The 27608-nt window shown below is 36.4% G+C and overlaps 1 protein-coding gene across 5 annotated transcripts in view; it reads left to right on the top strand.

Moving 5' to 3' along the window:
• LOC148951958 (long-chain-fatty-acid--CoA ligase 1) overlaps positions 1 to 27608 on the top strand; it is a 215285-nt gene that overhangs the window by 99065 nt on the left and 88612 nt on the right. For all 5 annotated transcript variants that reach the window (XM_089089443.1, XM_089089444.1, XM_089089446.1 and 2 more), the window contains one exon: positions 473 to 672. In XM_089089443.1, coding sequence (XP_088945569.1) covers positions 473 to 672 — 200 coding nt within the window. The remainder of the gene's footprint in view (positions 1 to 472; positions 673 to 27608) is intronic.

Here is a 27608-nt window from a genome sequence, read left to right as displayed (position 1 = left end):
ACAGTAGGGGGTACCCATCTATCACAGCGGAAATATATATAACGAACAGTAGCGAAAAGTTTGTCCAAAAATAATACAACATCAAAGCGTGCAAGTTCGGGAAGGTTCCTAAACTGTCAGAGCAGTAGGTCCCATAAGTTCATTGCGATACGCTAAACATTTGTCATTGCGCGTACGCGAGGGCGGAGTCATGAAGAGTGGCTTAGGTTAATGTGTTTCAAAAATCTTTAATGTAGCATAGGACTTTTCGCTACTGTTCGTTATATATATTTCTCCTGTGCCATCTATGTATTTATTTATGTATGTTTTGGATTGACAGAACATAGAAAGTAGTATATATTCCCCATGCTAAATCTATGCATCTTTAATACTTACCCTAGACACTGCGAACGTTCGTGGTTTCAGATTTGATTCTTTCTTCTATATTGTTCTGCGTTCTAATAAATACATTCATATAAAATTTTATGTCTAGGGTGGATCTATAGGTTTCTACGGTGGGGATATTAGAAACTTGATGGAAGACTTCAAGGCCTTGCGACCGACCATAACTCCAGCTGTTCCTCGCTTGCTAAATCGTATTTATGATAAAGTCCTTGGCACTTTGAATGGCTCTCTATTGAAGAAATCCCTGTTCGACATGGCTCTCAGCAGTAAGCACAAGGATTTAAAAAAGTAAGCTTTCAATTTTCTTTTGTATTTCTTGATTTTTCACTTTTATTTTGAGCTGTAACTTTGCTTTTGTTTTATTCGATAGAAATATATTTAGGCTATTCCGAAAGTTCATGTAGCCATAAAATGTCCGAGACATTTGTTTCTTTTGTATTTTGGTACACGTTTTACCAAACTTCTAATACAATGAGATATATTTTTTTTTTCAGCGAAAACAGGAACTGTTTCAATGTCTACACATGTTTAAGGAAATCTGTCATTTTTTATATATACGTTTTAGGTAATGTGACGGTCGCTTTGAGTAAATTTAGCTTGAGTCAATATTTTATTAGGGTCAATTTCACTCCAAAAGCTGTATTCAACTTCGCCTAATGAAAAATAACTCTATTTGAAGGCAATCTAATTTGCTATTGCTTTTCAATCAACAAAAGTACGAAGAACAAAAGGGAAATCTTTTTGTAAGACAGTGGAGACAATTTGAATGAATATTTCGGCCCTATGTCCAAGGGCCGTCCTCAGCAAGACAAAAAATATATGAAAGAAAAAAGAAAAAAGAAAGACTCACAACAACATGCGACCAATAAAACCAAAAAAGTGAAAAAAATTTTCAAAGCCTTCCTAGCCTTCAGCGAAGTTCAACCAGGACTGATAAAAAGTAAGGTAAAACAAGGCGATTCAATGAAATGAAAGAAAAATAATTTAAAACACGTTCTTATTGCTAATCCAGCCTTTTTGGCAGTTAACCTAAAAGGTCTTTTTTTGACCGGTTCTGTGTTAATGTCTATTGATTTTTTAAAAGATTTTGTAAAATCATTTTTGATTAAATTTGTGTTTAGAGCATTTAGCGTACATTCCCCCAAGTCCCTATTTAAGGAAATACTATAATTAATCTTAGCTCTGATTTCAATTGATTCTCGGACTACCTGCTTTATGCCCAGGTCATTGCTAATAAGGGCGGATTCATCAAAAAGTATATTGTGGTTAGGATTTTCAAAAATATGGCTGCCTAATGCAGAATCAGATGAAACAGTGGAAATATTAGAATTTAAAGCTTTGACAATATCATCTTTATGCTGTTATTAATATCATCTTTATACAACTGCATAGACAGAGCCTCTGTTTAGTTAAACAGGCGGATTCGTTAGACTCTGCCTTGTGAGCAAAATCAATCTTAATAGGTAAAAAAAAGGGAAGTATTAAACCTACCGTCCGAATTTGTCAGGTGATGTTATTGTATTGTGTAGTATGGAAGTTCTCAGAGATTTCCTCACAGATGAAGCTATACAGAAGCCTCTCAATTGCTAAAATTATTCCAAATTTGACTTGAAACAGTGAAACATCAGCGTGTTTCTTAGGTACAAGCTTGCAACTTAGGGTCAAGAGTGACCTCTGTAGCGCTTCTTGTGAAATTTGCAGAAGAAGAAAGGAAACCGGTGATTAAAATGCAACTAGTTAAATTGCAACTATTGAAAACTATGTAAAATGCAACTAGTTAAAATTCATGGTTTGATAACCTTTGACTTTAATACTAGAACTTCTTTATTAAAAATATCCGGTGATTTAAATGCTTGCAATAGCTCATTTATCCTTTAACACCGAAAAAGAACAAGATCGTCTTATTGGTAAGGGTACTTGGGAAGGAGTCTCCACAAGCAGGGAACGAGGCTTGAAAAAAAACGTGAAAACAAGGTTAGAAGGGCCTCATAAATTATCCGAGTATCACAAGCATCAGAACGTTTCGGCTAGATCCTCCAGGGGTTGGATCGGAGGCGTTGAGTTCTTCCTCCTAAAATTTTATGATTGTTCAATTTTGTTTACATAGTCTCTTATGATTCTTATAAAAATCATCTGTTTTTCGCTACTTTGAGCAGCTTATGTATACACACTAGATGAAAAAATCTGATACAAAAAATGTTCTTATCAGTATATGTATAGTCACAATGATCATATCACATGTGCTATAACTAAATTCTTGTCATGCTAATAACTAATCATCCGCAATTTATGTCATGCTAATAAAGAATTATGGATAATTTAGAAAAAATATGTTTTGGAACTTGCATATCTTAAAGCGTGGGACAAAGATTTTATACCTGTATAGACCATTAACCATGTAATGTGTACCACGGTTTGTGCCGTTCAGGAGCTTGGGTAGGGGCCTGATACGAAATGAAAGTTGGATGTTACTTCTGTCCAATAATTATTTTTTACAGCAATTTCAGAAAAGTAACTCTGAAAATACTCACCAATAAATTACCTGGTTCTTTCAGTTGTTATTTTTTTCTGGCCCTTCTTCAAACTTTTTTTTAGTTATTTACAGTCCCATTATTTGCAATAGCTGTTAATAGTCAACAATGATTGATAGTTTGTAAGTTGTAAATAGTCGATAAATGTATGAGAAAACTGTGTCTGTTTTCAGTCAATTTGCTTTCGCCCTTGGTCTACTGTCGGCTTTCAATAAATTTCTGCCTTCAGTCAATTTCTTCCGGAAAAAGCAGTTTTGGCCTTGAATGCCGAACAATGCCACATGGTGGCGCATTTTCTTCTACAATCGTCAAATATATATATATTTTTAAATTTTTAGTGAAAATGTATTTTTATCCATTTTAAGGGAGCGCACAATTTACTCCCTAATCTCTCTTCTTTTGAAGATTTATCTTTGATATCAAGCGTTAAAAATAGGTTATAATTTCTATTGTTTTTTTTTACGCGGACATCCGCATTAAAAGATCAACGATTATTTCATTTGCTTACCGGCATAGAGGCATGAGAATATGGGGCATTCCTGGACATCAACAGCTGTCGGAAGACCCTCCAGCCCATGTTATCTGAAAACCAAAAAACTTAAGCTCTACAATTTACTTTGTCAAAGAACACTCTATTTTTTTCTTTTTAATTTAATCTGGTTAGATTTGATGATCAATTACTTAATCAGATGCTTATAACAGGGAAGAATTTCTTTTGAAAGTTGCCAGAGCTCGTCGTCATTGACCGGCAGAATACAAATGGCTTCTAGTTCCCGTTCTGTTGAAACCTGTAAACTTTAAAGGGGTGTAAGGATTCTAGCTTAGAAAAATCAAGAACTGCAGTAAAAGGTGCGCAAGTTTCTATTGAATTTTCTTTTTGACAAAAGGATAGAATTTTTCTAACTGTAGGTCAAGGCTCTGAAGATATTTTAGACAAGAAAGAAGGTGCCCATGAAGGGAGACGTAAAATCCTGGTGAGACTCCTTAAGAAACGTGGCACCACCTTCCCATGGAATTGGTATCGCAGCCATGTTCTCTCATTTTCTGGGAAACCATTCTCATGTATTATACTTTTTACGGATCACTTCACAGTTAGATAAACATCTCTGGCACGAATAACACGGCTTCCGAATGAACCGCTCCTGCAAAAAATCAATCTTAACGCTTCACATCCTGACAGAAGAATGTCGAAATTGGCGATCAAAGAGGTATATGATCTTGGTCTGTTCCGAGAAAACGTTTGACTGTTTAAATCGGCAAATCAAAGATCTAATTTCATTTCGGATACTCAAAGAAGCCCAGTTGCTCTCACAATTGCTTTCTGTAAAAATAACGAATGTCCCCCAATAATGAATTAACGAAAGTGAAACTGTCCACTTGATCGATCTTTTTGTTACCCGACGTCACCTTTTCATCTTCACTTATTCCTAGCGTTAGTGACTTAGTCTCCTTAACATTAATTTTCAAACCTATTCTAGTACCCTGAACTTGCAAAACCTCTAAAAGTTCAATCATTTTGCTCTCACTTTCATCTAGGATGCTTAAATCTAAGTCAGCATAATCCAAGTATAGGAAATTTTTACTTTTCCATTGGAATCCGTGTTCTCCCATTGCCTTTCCTGTGCTGCTCAAGACAAAGTCCATCAAAATGATCCATATAAATGGGTACAGAACACAACCCTGCTTAACTCCTGGTTTAACGAAACCAGTTACTAACCTCATTTTCTACCTTAACCGCAGCAGTGTTATTCTCGTACGTAGCACTAATTACTTCATTGGATTTGTCTGGTATACCATACAAGGATAAGACCTTCGCTAAAGATCTTCAATTAGCTGAATCAAATGCTTTCTCATAATCTATAAAACTGAGGACTAAAGGTGTTCGATGACTCAGGCACTTTGCAACTATTCACCTAAGAGTGAAAATTCGGTCGACACATCCTCTACCCTTCCTAAAAGAGCACTGTTCTCTTCTTAAAACTTTGTCTACAGCATCTAAGTCTAAAAATTATCATCATACTAGGTAATTTGATACCTATAGAAACGTAGCTAATGCCTCTACAGTTACCACACTCACTCGTATCACCTTTCTTATACAGGGGTTTAATTAGGGTTTTCTTAAAACCGCTAGGTACTTCCCCTTTTTCAAAAATCATAACCATAGTTCTTCAGTAACTTATTTGTAGCCTCATAACCACCACATTTAAGGAACTCCTTTACCACACTATCAGCACCTGGGGACTTATTATTTGTTAACAAGTTTAGTACTGTCGCTAATTCTTTCTCCCAAAATATATAATCCTTCACATCCAAGGTGTCACAAACTTTTTCATTTTTTCTATATCTTTTCCTGTAACTCTTTCGGTTTAGCACATTCTCAAAATGTTCTTGCTCTCTCTTTAACACTTTCCTTGTCATAACTTGTAGCCCCGTTCTTACCTTTAACTGGGGCTAATCCAAATTGACTACTCCCTCTCAATTTATTAACTTGCCAGTAGAATATTTTATTATTATGCTGTCTAGCTGCATCTTCCAGGTCCCTGGCAATTTTATCCATGGTCCCCACTTCATACCTCCTTAGTTCTTATTTTCATATGATCTATCACTCATATTGTTCTTGCACATGCCCCTTTTCCTCTCTTAGCAGCGTTCCTAAATTTCTTCTTTAAGACACAACAGCAACTTCCCCAGCAATTTTCCTATAATACACAAGAATAAAAGCCACAAACACAAGTAGTCAACAAGTACACAGAACAAGTAGTTTGTCTAAATATGTATGGAGCATAATTAAAAATAATAATTTACACTTTACTGAAAAAATATATAAATGTTTTTACTTTTATAACTATAATAAATCAAATAATATTAACGTTTTGATTACTAAATATCAATATATGTATATTAAACTGACAATGCACATTCATTTGTATTTCTAACAGTAAAGTGAAAATTATGTTCTGGCCTTGGGAAGGCATAGGGGTTTCGAGTCCAACTTATGTTAATTTCTGCTCGTTTTAATTTTAAATTGATTATTTATTGTAATTTCTGTTCGTTTTGGGTTTAATATATTTATTGATGGTGATTTATCCTAGTTTCACGCTTGGTAGATTATTTGATTTTATTTTTGCTCATTTTTAGTTTAATGGAGTTTTTTACTTTTCTTTGAAAAACTTATTTTGTGGAAAACGTTTTTTTAATTAATTTCTGCTAATTAATTAAAATCACATAGTCTTTTCAGGTAAAAAGAAAATAATTCTTTAAATCTTTTCGTTTTTTTAAGACTTTATAGTTTGGCCTTCTATTTGTATGCTGGAGAAAAACTTTCATCAATTTTTAACAACAAACAGCCTTTCAAAAATCTGGACACAACAAGTAGTGTTTAATTTCGTTTTATACCTCCTCTAGTTGGCCTGAAACAGAAAACTGGATACACTGACGCTATTTTGATTTAGTTAACTTTTAAGACCAGAACTAGCCCCGAAAATTTGAACATAATACCCTAAGTCGTTCTTGGGATACTGCTGAGACTCCTTATTGGGTATTAGCATTGTCATAGTGCATTTTGGTTTAATCTTAAGGCAATATTTGGATTTTAAACATAATGGGCAAATGGGAGGGGGACTAGTTGCCCTCCAATCACTTTCGACTATTAAAAAGGGCATTAGCCCTCTCTATTTTCAATCGAATGAGCCCTTTTCAAAGTTCCTACGATAACTCCTTCGATACGAAGTGCCCTGGTAAAAAAAAAAAAAAAAAAAAAAAAAAACATTGTACCCACATCGATCTTAACTATAAAAATGTCAAGCCTTCCAATCACTTTCGACTATTCAAAAGGGCACCAACCCTTTCAATTTCCAATCGCATGAGACCGTTTTGAGTTTCTACGAGAACGCTTTCTGTAACCACATTAAATGCCTCCTAGGCATAACTTACAATCCGTACCCTGAGGGATATAAGGGGGTTGTCATCCTCAAAGAACTAATGTCCAGATCTTTGTACTATTTTGAAGAAAATTATAAACTAAAAATTTTTACTGATTGCAACTGTGGGAAATTGTGGGCGTGAGAGGGGCGTTAGTTGCTCTCCGATCAATTTCAACTATTAAAAAAGAAACTAGCCCTTTCAATTTCCAATCGAATGAGCCCTTCTGAAGTTTCTACGACAACGCTTTCAATAAAAAACCTTGTATGCCCCAAGGCATAACTTACAACCCGGTTGGGGGGGGGGGTGTCATCCTCAAAGACCTAATTTCCAGAACTTTCAACTACGTTGAAGAAAATTGCTATCTCAAAATGTTGATTGGATGTGTTTGGGGAAATGATGGGCGTGAGAATGATGGTTAGTTGTCCTCCAATTACTTCGGACTATCAAAAAGGGCACTAGCCCTTTCAATTTCCAATTGAATGAGCCCTTTTTGAAGTTTCTACGACAACGCTTTCTGTAAAAAAACCATATATGCCCCCAGGGCATAACTTACAACCCTTGCCCTGAGGGCTGTGGGGGGAGTGTCATCCTCAAAGACAAAATTTTTTGACATTTCAACTACGTTGAACAAAATGCCTATATAAAAATTTTTATTTGATGTGTTTGGGGAAATGGTGAGCGTGATAGTGGGGTTACTTGCCATCCAATCACTTTCGACTATTAAAAAGGGCACTAGCCGTTTCAATTTCCAATCGAATGATTCCTTTTTGAAGTTTCTACGACAACGCTTTCTATAAAAAAAACCTTATATGCCCCCAGGGCTTAACTTCTAACCCTTCCCTTGCCCTGAGGGCTCTGGGGGGAGTGTCATCCTCAGAGACATAATTTCCAAACTTTTTAACTACGTCGAACAAAATGGCTATCTCTAAAATTTTGATTGGATGTGTTTGAGGAAATGGTGGGCTCGAGAGGGGGATTAGTTATCCTCCAATCACTTTCGACTGTTAAAAAGGGCACAAGCCCTTCTAATTTTCCAATCAAATGAGCCCGTTTTGAAGTTTCGACAACATCACTATCTGTAAACATCTTATATGCTCCTAGGGCATAACTAACAGCCCTTGCCCCAAGGGCTCTGAGGGGGCTATCATCCTCAAAGACCTAATTTCTAAAACTTTTAACTACGTTGAACAAAATGGCTGTCTAAACATTTTGATTGGATGTGTTTGGGGGAAAAGGCGGGCGTGAGAGTGGGGTTAGTTGCCCTCAAATCACCTTTGACTATTAAAACGGACACTAGCCCTTTGAATTTCCAATCGAATGAGCCCTTTTTCAAGTTTCAACGACAAAGCTTTCAATAAAACCTTATATGCCCCCAGGGCATAACTTACAACCCTTACCCTGAGGGCTATGGGGGGAGTGTTACCCTCTTAGGTATAATTTAAGGACCTTTCAACTATTCTGAACTAAATGACTATCTCAAAATTTTGATTCGATGCATTTGGATAAATGGTGGACGTGGAAGAGGTGTTAGTTGCCTTCCAATCACTTTCGACTATTAAAAAGGGCCCTAGCCATTTCAATCTCCTATCTAATGAGCCATTTTTGAAGTTTCTACGACAACGCGCTATATAAAACCTGATATACCCCCAGGGCATAACTTACAATCCTTGCCCTGAGGGCTGTGAAGGGGTTATCATCCTCAAAGACCTAATTTCCAGAACTTTCACCTACGTTGAACAAAATGGCTATATCAAAATTTTGATTGTGTGTTTTTGCGGAAAAGGTGGGCGTGAGAGGGGGGTTAGTTGCCCTCCAACCACTTTCGACTATTAAAAAGGGTACTAGCCCTTTGAATTTTCAGTCGAACGAGCCTTTTTTGAAGTTTCTACAACAACGTTTTCTCCAAAAACCTTATATGCCCTCAGGGCATAACTTTCAACCCTTGCTATGAGGACTGTGGGGGAGTGGTGTCCTCAAAAATATAATTTCTATCTGAAAATCAACTATGCTGAACAAAATTGCTATCTCAAAATTTTGATTGGATGTGTTTGGGAAAATAATGTGCGTGGAAGGGGTTTTAGTTGCCATCCAATCACTTTCGACTATTAAAAAGGACACTAGCCACTCCAATTTCCAATTGAATAACCCCTTTTTGAAGGTTCTACGATATCTCCTGCGATACGAAGTGTCCTGGTCTAAGACCAAGAACCAAAAAAAAAAAAGTACATTGTGCCAACATCGTTCTTTACATGGGCAGCGCTATTGCGCTGCCTATGATACTACCTAGGTAAGTGAAGCTGCCCACCTGATCAATCTTTTCATTATCCGTCATCACCTTTCATCTTCACTTATTCCTAGCCTTAGTGACTTAATCTCCTTAACATGAATTTTCAAACCTATTCTAGCACCCTGAACTCGCAAAACCTCTATAAGTTCATTCATTTTGCTCACAATTTCATCTAGGATGCTTAAATCATCAGCATAATGCTCAAGTCCAGGAGAATTTTTTCTCCCCATTTGGTTACGCGGTTTCCCATTGCCTTTCCTATGCTCCTTAAGACAAAGTACATCAAAATAATCCATATAAAGGGGCATAGAACACAACTCTGCTTAACTCCTGATTTAATACAAAACCAGCTGCTAACCTCATTTCCTACCTTAACCGCTGCAGTGTTATTCTCTTACATGTGCTCACTTTAATATATTTGTCTGAGATACCATACAAGGATCAAACCTTATATCAACAGAATCAAACGCTTGCTCATAATCTATAAAACTGAAGATCAAAGGTGTTTGACAACTCAGGCACTTCTCATTTATTAGCCTAAGAGGGAAAATTTGGTCGACACATCCTCTACCTTTTCTAAAACCGCACTGGTCTTCATCATCTCTCAGTCTAAAATGTGTTATATTACTAAGTAATTTGCTACCTACAGAGACCAGACTAATTCCTTGATAATTACCACACTCACTCTTATCACATTTCTTATAAAGTGGCTTAATTAAGGTTTTCCTAAAATCATTAGGTACTTAACCTTTTCAAAAATCATATCCATAATCTTCAGTAACTGATTTCTAACCTCAGAGCTACCATATTTAAGAAACTCATTTACCACACTATCTACATTACAAGACCACACCGGCTATACATGACGCATTTAAATCTAAGAGGAGGAAATTATGGATGAAAAATAAAATAAAAAAGATTAGAAAACGAGGATTTTTTCACCAAATGGGAAAATGAAAAGACTAAGAATAAGCAAATATTTTAATAAGAACCTCCACCATGTCGTCCTCGACGCTAAACAAAAAAAAAACAAAAAAACAAAAAAAAATCTAACCTTCCGAAGTCAATCCTACAAGAGCAAAATAGACACTGAATTTGTTGAGTCTCTATTCTGCTCTTGTTGGATTCACTTCTGAAGGTTAGATTTTGTTTGATGTGTTTTTTTTTTTTTTTTTTTTTTTTTCTTCACTAAAAACGACTTGGCGGAGGTCCTTGTCGAAATATTTGCTTGTTCTTCGTCTTCATGTTTTGCCACTGGCTGACAAAATCCTCTATAAAACAATAGTAACGACACCCCTAAACACCTCAAGCTCCTATAAAAGTATACGAAAAAGCTATGTTGCGACATCAAAGTTAATAACTTTCTTTTAGGGTCTTCTAAGTGCTTCCGTGTGGGAATTTAAATCCAGGCCTACAGGTTAGAACGTAACCAGGTATATAAGGTCTTTAGGAAGGCCTAAGAAACGAAAATTTGCACCATCAGTTGTGACAACACCTTTACGGGCAGCTAAAGCAAAGGCCATTGCTAAATTGTCTGAAGTAATCAAAATCCAAAAACGTGTCAAAAATTAAAATGAAGAGCAATGACACGAGCGGTTAGAAGATATAGGAAAACGGCAATTATACCGTGTCAAAAATGAAAATAAAGAGCAAAGACACACACGGTTAGAAGACATGTGGCACCGAGTATATGAGCAAGCCAAAAATGAAAATCAAAGACACACGCGGTTAGAAGACATGAGACACTGAGAAAGTCAGCAATTCAAAAACAAAAATGAAGACCAACCTGGACAACAAAAATCAAATCCTATATATATATATATATATATATATATATATATATATATATATATATATATATATATATATATATATATATATATATATATATATATATATACTTCTAAGCTCTTTTAATACAATAAAGTCGCAATATCCGATCAAATTGTATATTTTATTATGCATCTCGTTCCTTTTCAAAAGAATTCAGAACATTAATTCTGTCGCTTTTAGATGAAAAATGGAAGTATTTGTTCTCATCACGTTCGAGCTTTTTCCTCGGCTATTTTATACTATCTATGTTATCAGCATCATTCATTGTCGAATAATAAATGAAATGACAAGGTTTTTTGGTAGGAGTCTGTGATCCGTGTTGTTAAAAGTCTATCGTTCCAACTAGAGATATATCTTTTAGTTTCTTAGAATGCTAAAAGAAAAGTCGTTACTTCCTGGAAAGATTTTGTAGCTGTTATTTTTGTAAATTGGCAGCTTACAAGACAACCCTGGGAGTGACATTTCCCCGTAGAGACTTGCGAGACCTCTAAACAAAAGCTCATATTCCCCTCTTTTTCTTTAAGAAACCATCCTGTTCTTATGTCCTTTTTTTTTTTAGAGAGAATTCCGTCCTTTTCCGTTTTTGTTATAAATATAGGATTTATTAATAGGAGATCATCTAATCTGTCCGATAAAGTTACAAATAAAACGGGGTTTTTTCTTCACTTGAAAAAAAAAAAAAAAACTAACCTTAAACAATCATCCCGGAAAAACTACACCCCACAATTCTTTTTGGTGAGTGGGGTACAATGCCAAAAAGTGAATTATTAAGCTGAAGTTTTCCCAGTTTTCCAAGAAGATGGAGGTTCTTCCGAAAAATTTTGGTCTTGAGGGAAGCCATATGGCTCTGATCCGTCTATGCATCTAATCAAATTAAATAGTCTTTACTCGGACATTTGAAATGTGTCAGAGTAAATGCTATAGTAAAGGCCATATGGCTACAATGTTTAATATTTGTTAATTAAAAAAAGCTTTCCGAAAAATAAATTTTTCAAAGAAAAATAAAGGCAATTATATACTTAAGTTCAGCAGATAAAAATAAATTACAAAATTAAAACCCAACACGACCAAAAACTATCATTCAGGAATAAATTAAAAGCAACGCGATCCGAACCTAAATAAGGGATCACTACAAAAACATACAGCAAGGAAAGATATAAATGAACATAGCAATCTTAAAGCAAGTAATGCTTAGATTGAATAGGAAAATCAAGCTTAAAACGAAACAAAATATTTTCCTATTGAAGCATAAATCAAACTTAAAATGAACAGAAATTATATAAAAAATCAATGCAACCAAACATACAATATATATTAATGTAAATTAATAAATAAATCTTGAAACGAGTGAAACTTAAATTGAATATGCAAATCAAGCTTGAAACGAACAAAAATCACTACAAACAAGAGTTTGGGTATGACCTTCTCTCACTGTAAAAGTCTAAAACCTACTGCGTCATTGACGCTTTGCTGAAAACCAATTTTATGACAAGTATTTTCTTTTGTAGTTAATATTGAAAATAACCATTAAAATTATAGTAACATTTTGAACTGATGAGCTCTCAGCAATTAATATCATTATACATCAAATATTCAGTTTAATTTATTAGCTCTTTTAAAGTTCCACTACAAACAAGTGTTGGGATACTGCCTCCTTTCCCAACTGTAAATAAAAACCAAAAGCCTACTGGATCATTGGCGCTTAACTGAAAACGAATTATATTACAAATATTTTATTTCCCATTCATTAAAGAATGGAAAAAAAAAATACAATTGCGGTGATCTAAAGCCTTGAATTAAGGAATCTTTCAGCGATTATTATCACTATTCATCAAATATTCAATTTGATGTTGTTTATACTTTCCAAGACTGTTAAAGACGCATATAGTTTTCAGTAAAGCACCAATGACGTAGTAGGTTTTAGCCTTTTACAGTGAGAGAAGGAGGTTATACCCAAACCTTATATGCCCCCAAGGCATAACTTAAAACCCTTGTCCTGAGGGTATTAAGATACAGTGAGAGAAGGAGGTTTTACCCAAACCTTATATGCCCCCAAGGCATAACTTAAAACCCTTGTCCTGAGGGTATTAAATACTATTAAGAAGTTATTTAAAAAAAAACTACTTTTCTTCGAAAATCTTTCGACTCCAAGTCCTGTTTTGAAACTTCAAAACAGGCTCATTCGATTAGAAATTCAAAGGGCTAGTGCCTTTTTTAATAGTCAAAAGTGATTGGAGGGCAACTAGTGGTTGTGGGGGAGTGCCCTCCTTAAAAACATATTTTCTATCTGGAAATCAACTACGCTGAACAAAATAGATACAACAAAATTTTCATGGGATCTGTTTTGGGAGATGGCGGGCATGGGAGGGGGGGCTACTTGCCCTCCAATCACTTTCGACTATTAAAATGGGTACTAGGCCTTTGAATTTCCAATCGAATGAACCTTTTTTGAAGTTTCTACGACAACGACTTCTATAAAAACCTTATATGCCCCCAGAGCATAACTTAAAACCCTTGCCCTGAGGGTTGTGGGGGAGTGTCCTCCACAAAAATATATTTTATATCTTGAAATAAACTAAGCTGAACAAAATGGCTATCTCAAAATTTGGATTGGATGTGTTTGCGGTAATGATGGGCGGGGGGGGGGGCGCGAGTTGCCCTCCAGTAACTTTCGACTATTAAAAAGAGCACTAGAACTCTCGGTTTCAAATCGAAAGAGCCCCTTTTGAAGTTTTTACGACGACCCCTTCCATATGAAGGCCTCTGGGAAAAAAAAAAAAATAATAATCAGAGGTAACGCTATAGCGTTGCTTGTAGTAACTGCCGTTTATCTCCGCGGTTTTATTATTATTATTTTTTTTTTCCCAGAAGAATTTCCTATGCAAGGGGTCGTCGTAGAAAATTGAAAGGGGGCTCGATTAATCTTAAATTAATAGGTTTATTACCATTCTCGATAGTTGAAAATGATTGGAGGGCACCTAGCCCCCCCCCCCACGTCCATCATTCCTCCAAACACATCCAATCAAAATTTTGAGATAGCCATTTTGTTCAGCGTAGTTGATTTCCAGATAGAAAATATATTTTTGTGGAGGGTACCCCCCCCCAACCCTCAGGGCAAGGGTTTTAATTTATGCCCTGGGGGCATATAAGGTTTTTATAGAAGGCGTTGTCGTAGAAACTTCAAAACATGCTCATTCGACTGGAAATTAAAAGGCTAGTGCCCTTTTTAATAGTCGAAAGGGATTGGAGCGTAACTAGCCCCCTCCCCCCCCCCCACGCCCATCATTTATCCAAACACATCCAATCAAAATTTTCAGATAGCCATTTTGTTCAGCGTAGTTGATTTCCTGATCGAATATATATTTTTGAGGAAGACACTCCCCCACAAACCTCAAGGCAAGGGTTTTAGGTTATGCCCAGGGGGCATTGTAGGCTTTTGAAGAAGTTGTTGTCGCCGAAACTTCAAAACAGGCTCATTAGTTTTGAAATTAAAGTGCCAGTGCTTTTTTTAATAGTCGAAAGTGATTGGAGTGTAAGTAGCCCCCCTCCCTCCACGCCCATCATTTCCCCAAACACATGCTATCAAAATTCGGAGATAGCCATTTTGTTCAGCGTATTTGATTTCCAGATAGAAAATATGTTTTTGAGGAGGACACTCCACCAGAACCTTCAGGGTAAGGGTTTTAAGATATGCCCTGGGGGCATATAAGGGTTTTATAAAAGGTGTTGTCCTAGAAACTTCAAAAAAGGTTCATTCGATTTGAAATTCAAAGGGATAGTGCCCTTTTTAATAGTCAAAAGTTATTGGAGGGAAACTCGTCCCCCCCTACGCCCATCATTCCCCCAAACACATCCAATCAAAATTTTTAGATATCCATTTTTGTTCAGCGTAGTTGATTTCCAGATTGAAAATATCTTTTTGAGGAGGACACTCCCCCACAACCCTCAGTGCAAGGGTTTTAAATTATGCCATGGGGGCATTTAAAGTTTTTATAGAAGGCGTAGTAGAAACTTCAAAACAGGCTCATTCGATTGGAAATTGAAGGGCTAGTGCCATTTTTAATAGTCGAAAGTGATTGGAGGGCAGCTAGCCCCCCCCCCTATGCCTATCATTTCCCTAAACACATCCAATCAAACATTTGAGATAGCCATTTTGTTCAGTGTAGCTGATTTCCAGATAGAAAATATGTTTTTGAGGAGGACACTCCCCCACAACCCTCAGCAAGAGTTTTAAGTTATGCCCTGGGGGCATATAAGGTTTCTATAGAAGGCGTTATCGTAGAAACTTCAAAACAGGCTCATTCGATTGGAAATTCAAAGGGCTAGTGCCCTTTTTAATAGTCGAAAGTGATTGGAGGGCAACTAGGCCCCCCCACGCCCATCATTCCACCAAACACATCCAATCAAAATTTTGATATAGCCATTTTGTTCAGCGTATTTGATTTCCAGATAGGAAATATGTTTTTGAAGGGGAGATTCCCCCACAACTCTCACGGCAAGGGTTTTAGGTTATGCCCTGGGGGAATATAAGGTTTTTAGAAAAGGCGGTGTCGTAGAAACCTTAAAAAAAGGCTCAGTGGATTGTAAGTTCTAAGGGCTAGTGCCCTTTATAATAGTTTAAAATGATTTGAGGGCAACTAACCCCCCTCTCACGGCCACCTTTTCCCCAAATACATCCAATCAAAATTTTAACACAGCTCTTTTATTAAACGTAGTTTTAAGTTCTGGAAATTAGGTCTTTTAGGATTGCATCTCCCCCACAATCCTTAGCGCAAGGGTTGTAATTTAAGGACTATCCGAATGCTTCGTACTATTTTTTATTGAAGGATGATCGTAAAAACTTTAGAGGGGGCTCGTTTGACTGGAAATTGAAAGTTCTTGTTCCCCTTTTAAAAGTCAAAAAAGATTGAAGGGCAACTAGCCCCTCTCCCTCCTTCACGCCCTAAATGCATCAGCTAAAAATTTTGAGATAGGCATTTTGTTAAAATAGTTCTAAGTTCTGATAACTAAAACTCCGGTGTCGACACAGCCCACCAGGGCCCAGGGGTAGGCGTTGTAAGTTATGCCCTGGGGCATAACTTATTAAGGGGGGTTTATAACTTATGGGAAGGGGTTTTGTATGGAAGAACACATAGGAAATCGATTATAATTATCCAATAATAAGGTTAAAATACATACTCTGTGATAGATGCAAGATTGCTTTGGCACACAAACTCCTATTAAGGTCAATTCCAAACAGCCGTGATCCCTTTATGTCAGCAAGTGAAATGGTCTAAACCCCCTTATTGGAGCTATTTTTTCAATCCATTCATTGTTGTCAATCGCTGTCCACAGGTTCTGCAAGCTGTCTATTGTTCATATATATGGTTTTGATCAAAGAGGTAATCGTATAGACTTTGATAAAAGCCTCATTTTATTTAAATTGAAAGTTCTAGATCCATTTTTTAAAGTCAAGAATTATCGGACAGTAAGCACCCCCCCCCGATTAAAAAAAAAACTTGAAACTTTTTGCAATCAAAAACGAACAAAAATTAATTAAAACACTCCGAAAAATATGTTTTTCAAAGAAAAGTAATGGCCATTTTAAACTTAAGCTCAGGAGATACAAATACGTGTTAAAACACAAAATAAACACGACCAGAAATAAATATTAAACAATAAGTCATACTCGACCCTAATGGATATAAAGTAAAAAGACATAGCAAAAAACATACAAAGAGTAATGATATGAATGAAAAAATAGATACTACATTGATCAATGATCAGATTTAATATAAAAATCAAGATTAAACCGAAAACAAATATTCTGCTATTAAAGTATAAATGAAACTTAAAACGAACAGAAATTAAATAAACAATCAATGCGAACAAACATACAATATATATTAATGTAAATGAATAAATAAATCTTAAAAAGAGTGAAACTGAAATTGAATATGCAAATCATGTTTGAATCGAATAAAAATAACTACAAGCAAAAGTTTTGGTATCGTATCATTGCAGAAGCCTAAAACCTACTGCAGCATTGGCGCTTTACTGAAAACGAATTATATTACAAATGTTTACTTTTGTAATTAATATTGAAAATAAATGTTAAAATTACAGTAAAATTTTCAAATGAAGAACTTTTAGCTAGTAGTATGATTATACAGCAAATATTCAGGCTAATTTATTAGTTCTTTTGAAGATTGGTCAAGACAAATATAGTTTCACTACAAGCAAAATTTGGATACTGCCCCCTTCTTTAACTGTAAAAACTTAAAGCCTTCTGCGTCATTGGTGCTTCACTGAAAACGAATTCCTCGTATATTACAAATTTAATATTTTCCAGTTCTTACAGCATTGAAAATTAAAATAAAAATTACAGTGAAAAAAAACTTGAACTGATTGATCTTTCAACAATTAATATCATTATATATCTAATATTCAATTTGATTTCGTTTATACTTTCCAATGTTGTTCAAGACTCATAAAGTTTTGCCATTTTTTTAACTCTGCCATTTTTTTAACTAATCGTGTTGGTTTGTTATGAAATTAATCTAGGGCTTCTAGGCATTTCTATTTGAGCAGAAAACTGCACCTTAAACTTTGTAGAACATGTATTTTCTTGCCTGAAACACCAAAATATAATAAAATGTCAAGTTTCGGTGTGTTCCACCACTCGCAAGCAAGTGCCATTGGTATTTTTGAATCCGCATGAACAATTTAGGGGGTGGAGGGTAGGCTAATTCTCATAGCAGCCCCATTCCGTCGTGGTATGGTTCACATTTTCAACACCTGGCGTCCGGACTATCATATAATTTACCACGCATACAACTACCCAAAATCAGTATCAATAAATAAAAGAAACCCAAAACGAAAAAAAATTAAAATAAATATTAGAGTTACGAGCGTAAATTGATGTGACTAGGGTCCAAAACCACTATACTTTCTAAAAGCCAAATTATAATTTGTAATTTACTGGAAAAAAAATTCAAATAAGTTTCCCGAAAGAAAAGGTGCATTTTCAATTTTATATATATTTTCTGATGTCTATTCCTTTAAATCTTAGATAATTTTTGATTTCTTAAAGGTAAAAAAGTGAAAATATTTCAAAGAATTGTTTTCAGTAAAGCGCCAATGACTCAGTAGGTTTTAGGCTTCTGCGGTGAGACGATACCCAAACTATTGTTTGTAGTTATTTTTATTCTATTCAAACTTAATTTTCATACTCAATTTCAGTTTCACTCTTTTTAAGATTTATTTATTCATTTACAATAATCTATATTGTATTTTTATTCGCATTGATTGTTTATTTAATTTCTGTTTGTTTTATGTTTTATTTATACTTTAATAGCAAAATATTTGTTTTCGTTTTAAGCTTGATTTTCATATTAAATATAAGCATTACTCGCTTTAAGATCTATTTATTAATTTATATTATTAATTGTTGTATGTTTTTGCTAAGATTGTTTATTGAATTTCTGTTCGTTTTGGGTTTCATTTATTCTTTAAAAGTAATTTCTGGTCCTGTTGAGCTTTAATTTTAAAAGGTATTTTTATATACTGAGGTTAAGTTTAAAATGGCCTTTACTTTTCTTTGAAAAACATATTTTTCGGAAAATTTTTTTAAATTAATAAATAATAAAACATCGGAGTCGTATGGCCTCTACTATAGGCAACGCTACAGCGTTGCCTCTGATTATTTTTTTTTCCCAGACGCACTTCATATGGAAGGGGTGGTCGTAATAACTTCAAAGGGGGCTCATTCGACTGGAAATCAAAGGTTCTAGTGCCCTTTTTAAGGGTCAAAAATGATTGGAAGGCAACTAACACCCCTTCCACGCCCACCAGATCCTCAAACACATCCAATCAAAATTTTGAGATAATCATTTTGTTCAGCGTAGTTGATTTCTACATCGAAATTATGTTTTTGATGAGGACACTCCCCCCAGCCCCCAGGACAAGGGTTGTAGGTTATGCCCTGGGGGCATAGAAGGTTCTTATAGAAAGCTTTGTCGAAGAAACTACAAAAAGAACTCATTCGATTGAAAATTCAAAGGCCTAGTGCCCTTTTTATATGTCGAAAGTGATTGGAGGGAAACTAACCCCCCTCTTACACCCACCTTTCCCCCAAACACATCCAATCAAAATTTTGAGATAGCCATTTTGTTCAACGTAGTTGAAAATTTAGGAAATTAGGTCTTTGAGGATAACAACCCCCCACAGCCCCCCAGGTCAAGGGTTGGAAATTTAAATGGCTAGTTCCCTTTTTAATAGTCGAAAGCGATTGGAAGGCAACTAACACCCCTTCCACGCCCACAATTTCCCCAGACACATTCAATCAAAATTTGATGTCGCCATTTTGTTCAACCTAGTTGAAAGTTCTGGAAATTATATATTTCAGCAGGACACTCCCCCCACAGTCTTCAGGGGCAAGGGTTATATGTTATGCCCTGGGGGCATATATGGTTCTTATGGAAGGAATGCTCGTATAAATCGAAAGTTCTAGTTTACTTTTTAATCGTCAAAAGATATTGGAGGGTAACCAGCTTTCTCTTCCCCTCCCCCAACCCCTTTTTTCCCAAATGCATCCAATAAAAATTTTAAGATAGCTATTTTGTTAAAAATAGTTCAAAGATCATGTACAAAAATTCCGATGTTGACACCCCCCCCCCCAGGGCCCGGGGACAGGGGTTGTAAGTTGTGCCCTGGGGGCAGATATGGCTCTTATGGAAGGTATTCTCGTATAAACTTCATAGAGGGCTCATTTGATTGTAAATTGTAGGTTCTAGTTCTCTTTTTAAGAGTCAAAAGAGATTAGAGGGCACCTAGCCCCCCCCCCTCCACGGCCTTTTTCCTCAAACCCATCCCATAAAAACTTTGATATAGTTTTTTTTTAAATAGTTCAAAGACCACATAACGAAAACTCCAGGGTCGGCACAGCCTCCCAAGGCCCGAGGGCAGGTGTTGTAAGTTATGCCCTGGGGAAATATATGTTTCTTATTGTAGAGATGCTCGTAAAAACTTCAGAGATGGCTCATTTGATTGGAAATTGAAAGTTCTAGTTCAGTTCTAGAGTCAAAAGAGATTGGAGGGCAACTAGCCCCCCTCCCTCACGCCACTTTTCCCCCCAGTGCATCCAATAAAAATTTTGAGATTGCCATTAAGTTAAAAATTGCTCAAAAGTCAGATAACAAAAACTCAGTCGTCGTCACAACCCCCCAGGGCCCGGGGGCAGGAGTTTTAAGTTATGCCCCGGGGCATATTGGCTCTTATGAAAGGGATGCTCGTATAAACTTCAGAGAGGGCTCATTTGATTGGAAATTGAAAGCTCGAGCTCACTTTTTAATAGTCAAAAGAGATCCCAGGGCAGCTAGCCTCCCCCCCCCCACGCCTTCTTTTTCCAAACCCATCTGATGAAAATTTTGGATAGACATTTTGTTAAAAGTAATTCAAAGGTCAGATAAGAAAAAATCCGGTGTCAATACCCCCCCCCCCCCACAGGGGAAGCCATTGTAAGTGTTGACCTGGGGGCGTATATAGTTCTAATGAAAGGGATGCTCGTATAAACTTCAGAGAGGGCTCATTTGATTGGAAATTGAAAGTTCTAGTTTAGTTTTAAAGAGTCAAAAGATATCCAAGGGCAACTAGTCTCCCCCCCCCCACACACACACCGTTTTTTTCCATGCCCGTCTGATAAAATTTTTATAATAGCCGTTGAATTAAAAATAGTTCAAAGGTCAGATAAGAAAAATTCCTGTATCAACGCAGCTCTCCAGGGCCCGGAGGCAGGCGATACGAGTAATGCTCTAGGAGCATATATAGTTGCTCGTATAAGCAACTATATAAGCTCGTAAGATGCTCGTATAAACTTCTGAGAGGGCTCATTTGATTGAAAATTGAAAGTTCTAGTTCACCTTTTAAGAGTCAAAAGAGATCGGAGGGCAACTAGCCCCCCTCCCCCCTCTACGCTCTAAATGCATCAGATAAAAATTTTGAGATAAACATTTTGTTAAAAATTGTTCAAAGTTCAGATAAAAAAAATTACGGTGTCGACACAGCCTCCCAGGGCCAGGGGGTAGGCGTTTTAAGTTATGCCGTGGGGGCATATGTGGTTGTTATGGAAGGGTTGCTCGTATAAACTTAATAGAGGGCTCATTTCATTGAAAATTGAAAGTTTTAATCCACTTTTTAAGAGTCAGAAGTGGTTTGAGGGCAGCTAGCCTCCCCGACACTCCATTTATTTTTTTCCCAGAGGCACTTCATAAAGAGGGGTCGTCGTATAAACTTCAAAGGGGGCTCATTCGATTGGAAATCGAGAGTTATAGTGCCCTTTTTAAGAGCCAAAAGTGATCGGAGGGCAACTAGCGGAGTGTAACCACGCCCTTTTTTCCCCAAATACATCTGATAAAAAATTTTAGGTAGCCATTTTGTTAAAAATAGTTCAAAGATCATATAACAAAACCCCTTTACGTATGGCCATTTCGTTAAAAATAGTTCAAAGGCCCATCGAAGACACTAAACTCTATCGCTAATTGTACATGCTCTGTATTATTGATGTTGTTGTAATTATTCAATAAAATTGTTTTGAAATCGAAAATGTTCCCTTTCTTTTCTGGTTAGGTTAGGTTAGGGCTAACGAATCATGGTCAGTCTAGGGTCAGCAGTCAGAGTGAAAGGATTGAAAAATGAATAAATTTGAGAAAGAGAGAATTAGACCAAATCTAGTGTTTATGGAAAAACATTTGATTTTGAATGACGATTTTCTCGAGTTATCTCTTAAAGGTAGGATATTCTCTTGTCAGGGAACACTTGACAATATAATGAGGAGTGATTCTCCCCCATTGGACTATTGTATGAAACTTTTAAAATGTGACTCAAGTGCTTATAGTCAATTTATTGATATATTAATTGAAGCAAGGCAGAATCATATCGTGGATATACTTTTGAAAACATTGCCAATGGATTCAATGTAGATGGCTCCTCCTTCGAAAGAGGTAACGTTACAGAGCTACTCCTCTCCCCCATTTCCCCTCATTGAATTTATGGAGCGAGAATGATCAGTTTCGTTTTAGCTGTGAGTAAGTTGACACCGGAAACCGAAAAATGTTCTATATATGTCCATTGTGCATGTACATTCTTGGCAGTTGGACTCAATGTGAGAATTGTACAATTATTGATGACTATAGTGAAAAGTGTAGATTATGTAATCCTTGTAAATTACATAGAGGCTATGCATTACAAATTAAAGGATGTAATTCATGTCTTGAAGAGGTGTGTGACTCTCACCCTAGAGGGCACCTGTGCTCCAATTGTCACTATGATAAATGTGATCAGTGGCAGAATACTTACCCCGCTATGATTGGAAAGAATCCCAAACGTGATTTTAGTTTATTTCTACGAGATTGGTATCGTCGTGGATTTAAATTATTCTGGGAAGAGGAATCTGGTCTACGATTCAACTGTTGTGGTAACAAGACAATTTGGTTTCTACGTCATCGTTGTGATGACACTGCCTAGTATGACTATAAACTAGTGATTTTTATTTGGCAGTTACCGAATGTGATTCACCAGTTGAAAACACTGTATGTGATATTGCTTCAAATAGACAGATTGAAACTCGTGAATTTCATAATATGAATGCAAAAAGTATCATTGACTATACAAAGAGACATGACAAGAGTGAAGATACATTGTATTGTAGAAAATGTGACCCTGACTTTGCAGTCAATCAAGATCAATATACAGTGAGTCCAGATTATCTACCGACATTAGTGGTTCATGACATTTGCTTATGCACCTAAAAAGAATAAGAAATCTAAAGTGCAGACTTAAAGACATTTTTGTATATATATAGATATATGCATTTCATTAATAAAAAAAATCGTAAACATTTTTTAAGCACTTTACTCTTAGGGCACTGAAATCTATATTGTATATGTCTGAGTGGATATTTTCCACTAGAAAATCGTTCAGACGTGGATTGTCAACATAAATTTGGAGAAATTGCTTGTAAGTATAACCGCGAAATTGGAACACAAAATATAGAAGTGCATGGACAGCTTTTAGTCGTTAGATCCTGTACTCTTCGTTGATTTTGAATAATAGTTTTCCCACTGCTCTCAATATAGTTGCTGATGTGAGGCGTGTAGAATGTATAGGGTAGACCAAGAGGATCAAAAAATTCAATCGTCTTCATTGTTCGAAAGATGACCAGCCAATGACCCGTCAGCACAGTCGACGGACTGCTATTAACAATAATCAAGGTATTGTTGACACTTTGAATTTTTCCAAGACAGTCCGAGGGCAGACAATAGGATTTGTACTGGGAAATGTAGGGATCCATATTAAATACATTGATAATTTGACTGGTGTTCATGGCACTAAGTCTAGTAGAACACTGCCTTCGGGAGTAATTTCCAAATAAGTTTCATACTGGTAGTTCGAGATCAGGGCAAGACTCTCGGCTAATTGATTGTTAAATGAATAATCTTGACGTACAGTTCTTGTACTGACGCTACTCATATCTTGCGTGCCAGAAACGTATAAAGCAATAATGCCACGCGTCCTAAAAAACATTTACTTGCGAATACCCTGTTCAAATTGTTATAACTTGTGAACTAAGATTTGTATGGTCAACTCATACAATGTTCTCTAGGAGTTATCAAAGGATAGATTGTAGAGAGGGATACCATTTACTTTACACACAAGAGATGAAAGTCCAAACATCTCGAATTTATGTGGGCATTCAGTCCATGATCCTATTGCACTGGCGCTTTTTACAAATGCCAAAGTAAGTTTTGACGGATTTTCACCATTGATAAAGGATGAATCGGTGAAGGTGCGTGAGCCCATTGCAATATGACGTTGATTCGTGATTGTATGAGGAACAAGTAGTTTAATATTATTTACATTGGCTCTCAGTGTTTTTACTGCCAAAGCAACAGAACTCATGACCTGTTGTTTGCGTACATGAAGTATTGCCGAGGTGAGGGAGAGACTTACATCAGGATTTTCAGCAAGTTCTTTCTTCAATATGAAATTGGAGGGTGCAAGCGTCAATTTTATATCCACTTTAACATTGGGTGGCAGCCATTGGGGTATATTAAATATTTCATGATATATTTTTCCAACTAGATGTAATTCACTAGTTGTAGCATTTTTAAGTGCATCTGTACTATCAGTATTATTAATATATTAATATCAATCGGAGGTGCCTCTCAATTCTTTGTATTACATGGATGTCATCAGTATGAATTGCACGTAGCTTGCATAATTTGAAAGATTGTCGCTTGTGCTCACTAATATGCCATTGATATAGACACTAATTTGACAAAGTAAATTATGCAGTATACTATTTTCATAGGATATTCCATCGCCTCAAATTGGCATTGTATTATCGGCTTTCCGGACTTTCATTTGTAAATCTATAAATGTTGAAGACATGTCCATAAAGTAGTCTTCATTGGAATAAATTTGAAAGTGGATATTATCGGAGAGGGGTTGTTTTGGATAAAATTATTCATAGTATCCATGCTTTAAACTCACATCCACATTTTCGGCATTGAATAGATTCAATGAGGTGGTTATTGAAGGTTGAGAATCCTTATGCGGTAGGTAGGACATCTTAGGAGAAGAACTCTAGTTTCGATCTAACAATTTTCTTCCTGGGGCTTCTGCTTATGTTTACAGCACGTGTCGGCTTTTTCCTTCTTTTCTTTGACAAGAGGGATGATGTCTTTCGTTTCTGACCTGAGTGAAGACTGATGAGTGATGCATTGTTTCTCGACCTTTTTAAGCCTTTACCATTTTGTTTTAATCGCTCGCCAAGGGTTCGCGTACTGGACCTAAGATTTTCCAAAGCACTTTTTTTTAAATCCTTGCCAGAGCCCCAATCGTATAGTGTAGAGGATGCAAAATCCTTCTCAGCCGGTACAAGATATTTTCTAGCCAGAGGTAGTGAAGAGCGAAACAGCTTAGCAAACCAACTACCAAGACCGTAGCCAGACATTGACGAGCGACCCTTGTAATAGTCCATTCCATTGCCCTGTTGTCTTGGGCCAAGAGTATTAACATAGCAGTCAATATCAGGACAAGTGAATACCACTTTTTTATTAGACATCTTGTTGAAGAATGAGATGAAAATGGCATGTAATCACAGCCAAACCATTTGAAATTTCTATGGGATCACCCAATTCAGTTCTTAGTGTTAACTGACAGAGTTCCAAATAGGAAGTGTTTACGGGAATATACTGAAGATGCTTTATATTGTATTGGTGAATATGTTCTTGATTGGTTTTTCGTTCAAGAACTCGTAGGAGGGGGACACTTGAATTACCAACCCGAGATTTTTCGACGACTATGGCGTAGATATATTTGCCGCTTGCCGTAAAGGATGCAGGTGGATGATGGGCGAGTACGCAGTTTTTCTTAGCTGCTATTTTGCCGATGTGTAGTCTGCGTTTAAAGGCAGGATCATCCCAATGACATTTTTTGAATGTCACCCTATCGTTAGCAATAGGTGAATTAATGTAGATCTTGCCCTCCTCCTTTGAATAGTTGAAATGAAAAGCTCCTTTTTTACGAGCGGAAATTCTTTTATTGATAGAACGACATAAATCATTCATACAGGTGAGTTCTTCGTAGGGTAATTCAATATATGGATAATCCATCCAATTGATTTTTTGAATTTGTTCTTGATCACTTGAGGGTGATGGCGGCCAATCGTAGGGTCTAATTTTTATTTCATATTTACGATCCTTTCTCAGGATGTCATAGGTATTTTTGAGAATACAGTCGACAAGAGCCACTTCATACTTTCCGTCGTCGAATTTGATGGTGGGGGAGAGTTTCGTCCAAAAATCACTTGTTCTATTCAAGTCATTGTAGAGAGGATCAGAAACACTGGACATGAAAGTCACATAGAAATCATTGGGCATTCTTTATATCTTCAGCACTGACCCAAGAATCAAAATCAGAATTGTATCCTAGCCAGCGAAGCAACTGTCTCTTGCCCCTCCGAGTACGACTCTTTAATCTTTTCAATTTGATAAATTTCGCTAGTTTTTCTAACTTTTTGCAGTTCATAGTCATAAAAACCGCCGAGAATCTCATCATCTTTGGTGTCTCGCAGTCAATATGTCGTAGGTTCGGTGTCTAGGATTTTGGACACTTTAAAAAGTTCTGTGCTCCATAAATAGTTCCCCTTTTCAAAAATATTGGTGGCTCTATTAATTCAAACAGTATCACCAAAATTGAATTTCTTCTTCACATTTTTTTTTCTCTTTTTCACCACTGGAGTATTTCTTTCGAAAAGAATAAAATGTATTTTTTTTGCAGTGAACATCCCAAGGGATTTATCTGGACAGAGATCGATGAGGTTGATGGCTATATATGTGCATGATTTTATCTAAATCATGAATAAAAGCCTGTGTATTTTTCAGGCTAAAATATCTTGAAATTAATAGACGAATCGTTCTTATTAATCGTTCAGCCAATGCAGCCTTTATCGGTCTGTGACTGTAATAAAGTGATGTATTATATTTCGATAGAACCTTTTGCACATGGGGATTAACAAATTCACCGCCACGATCCGATTGAATTTTTCTATACGAATCCTGTTCAAGAATACTTTCAATGGCCCGAGCAACTTCAACACCTCTCTTTGATCGCAGTGGAATGGCATAGGCATAGCGACTAAAGACACTGATTGCCACCAGAATATATTTGTAGGGTGCATTGTGACGATGTTGAATTGCGTCTAAAGTTAAAAGATCCATTTGCATTATATGCAGAGGGAAAAAGGCTTTAGTTTGTCGATATTGTTTGCCGCGAAGCCTGTGATTCCGATGCAGTGTGTAACTCGGCTCATTTTCCAGATAGTCTTTTGCTTTTTTCAATGGGGGGCCGGAGACAGCTTTAGAAAGCTTTTTTGGAGAACTTAAACTTCCCGCTTCACCAGTATTTTCATAGACACCTTTCAGAACTTCATTTATTTTGAACTCAAACATGCAATGTAATGACCACTCCCCTTTTGCACACTGGAGGGTGAATCAATTCGTCTTTGCTTTTGACTAGCAGCCACAGGTGTTGTAAAATCAGTGGTGCTGCTGCTACTAGTATTTTCAAATATTGAATCTTCTTCTTCTTTTTTAAATGGTGATGCTGGTGTTGGAGGAGGACTATATTCTCTTAGTTTCTTTAGAATTTGCTTATTGCCAATAAGACCTTTTGGGAAGTTTGATACACTTAGAAAGGTGTATAGATTATTGTCAAATGATAAAAGTCCTTTGCAATTCGTCACCATATCACAAATTAAATCAACTAGATTATAAATTTTTCCCTGAATTATAATTCGTTTCTCTGTGCTATCAACCTGAACTTGATCATCAGTTTCCAACATGAGATATGATAATACTCTTTTACTATGCTATCAATAGGTGAGTGGCAATAGGTTTCCAATTTTTGATACAATTGAATTCAATTCCTTCTCCTTTGATTGTGCAGAATCTTGAGGAGATGTTTCCTGTTTAGAGGGATCAGTGGCGGTGGCGACGGTGGGTCTCTGACGATAAGGTTTATGTTTGTCCACACGTCGCAATGCATCTTGAAGTAAAAGCAGTTTTTTATCATCGGCAATATTCTCATCATTAATGAATTTGCTTAGA

The sequence above is a fragment of the Artemia sp. Qi Xiang Cuo genome, chromosome 5 (assembly GCF_049724085.1).
Source record: "Artemia sp. Qi Xiang Cuo chromosome 5, ASM4972408v1, whole genome shotgun sequence".
Classification (NCBI taxonomy): domain Eukaryota; kingdom Metazoa; phylum Arthropoda; class Branchiopoda; order Anostraca; family Artemiidae; genus Artemia; species Artemia sp. Qi Xiang Cuo.
The sequence above is the reverse complement of the archived record's forward strand: the minus strand, read 5'-3'. Positions and strand labels throughout refer to the sequence as shown.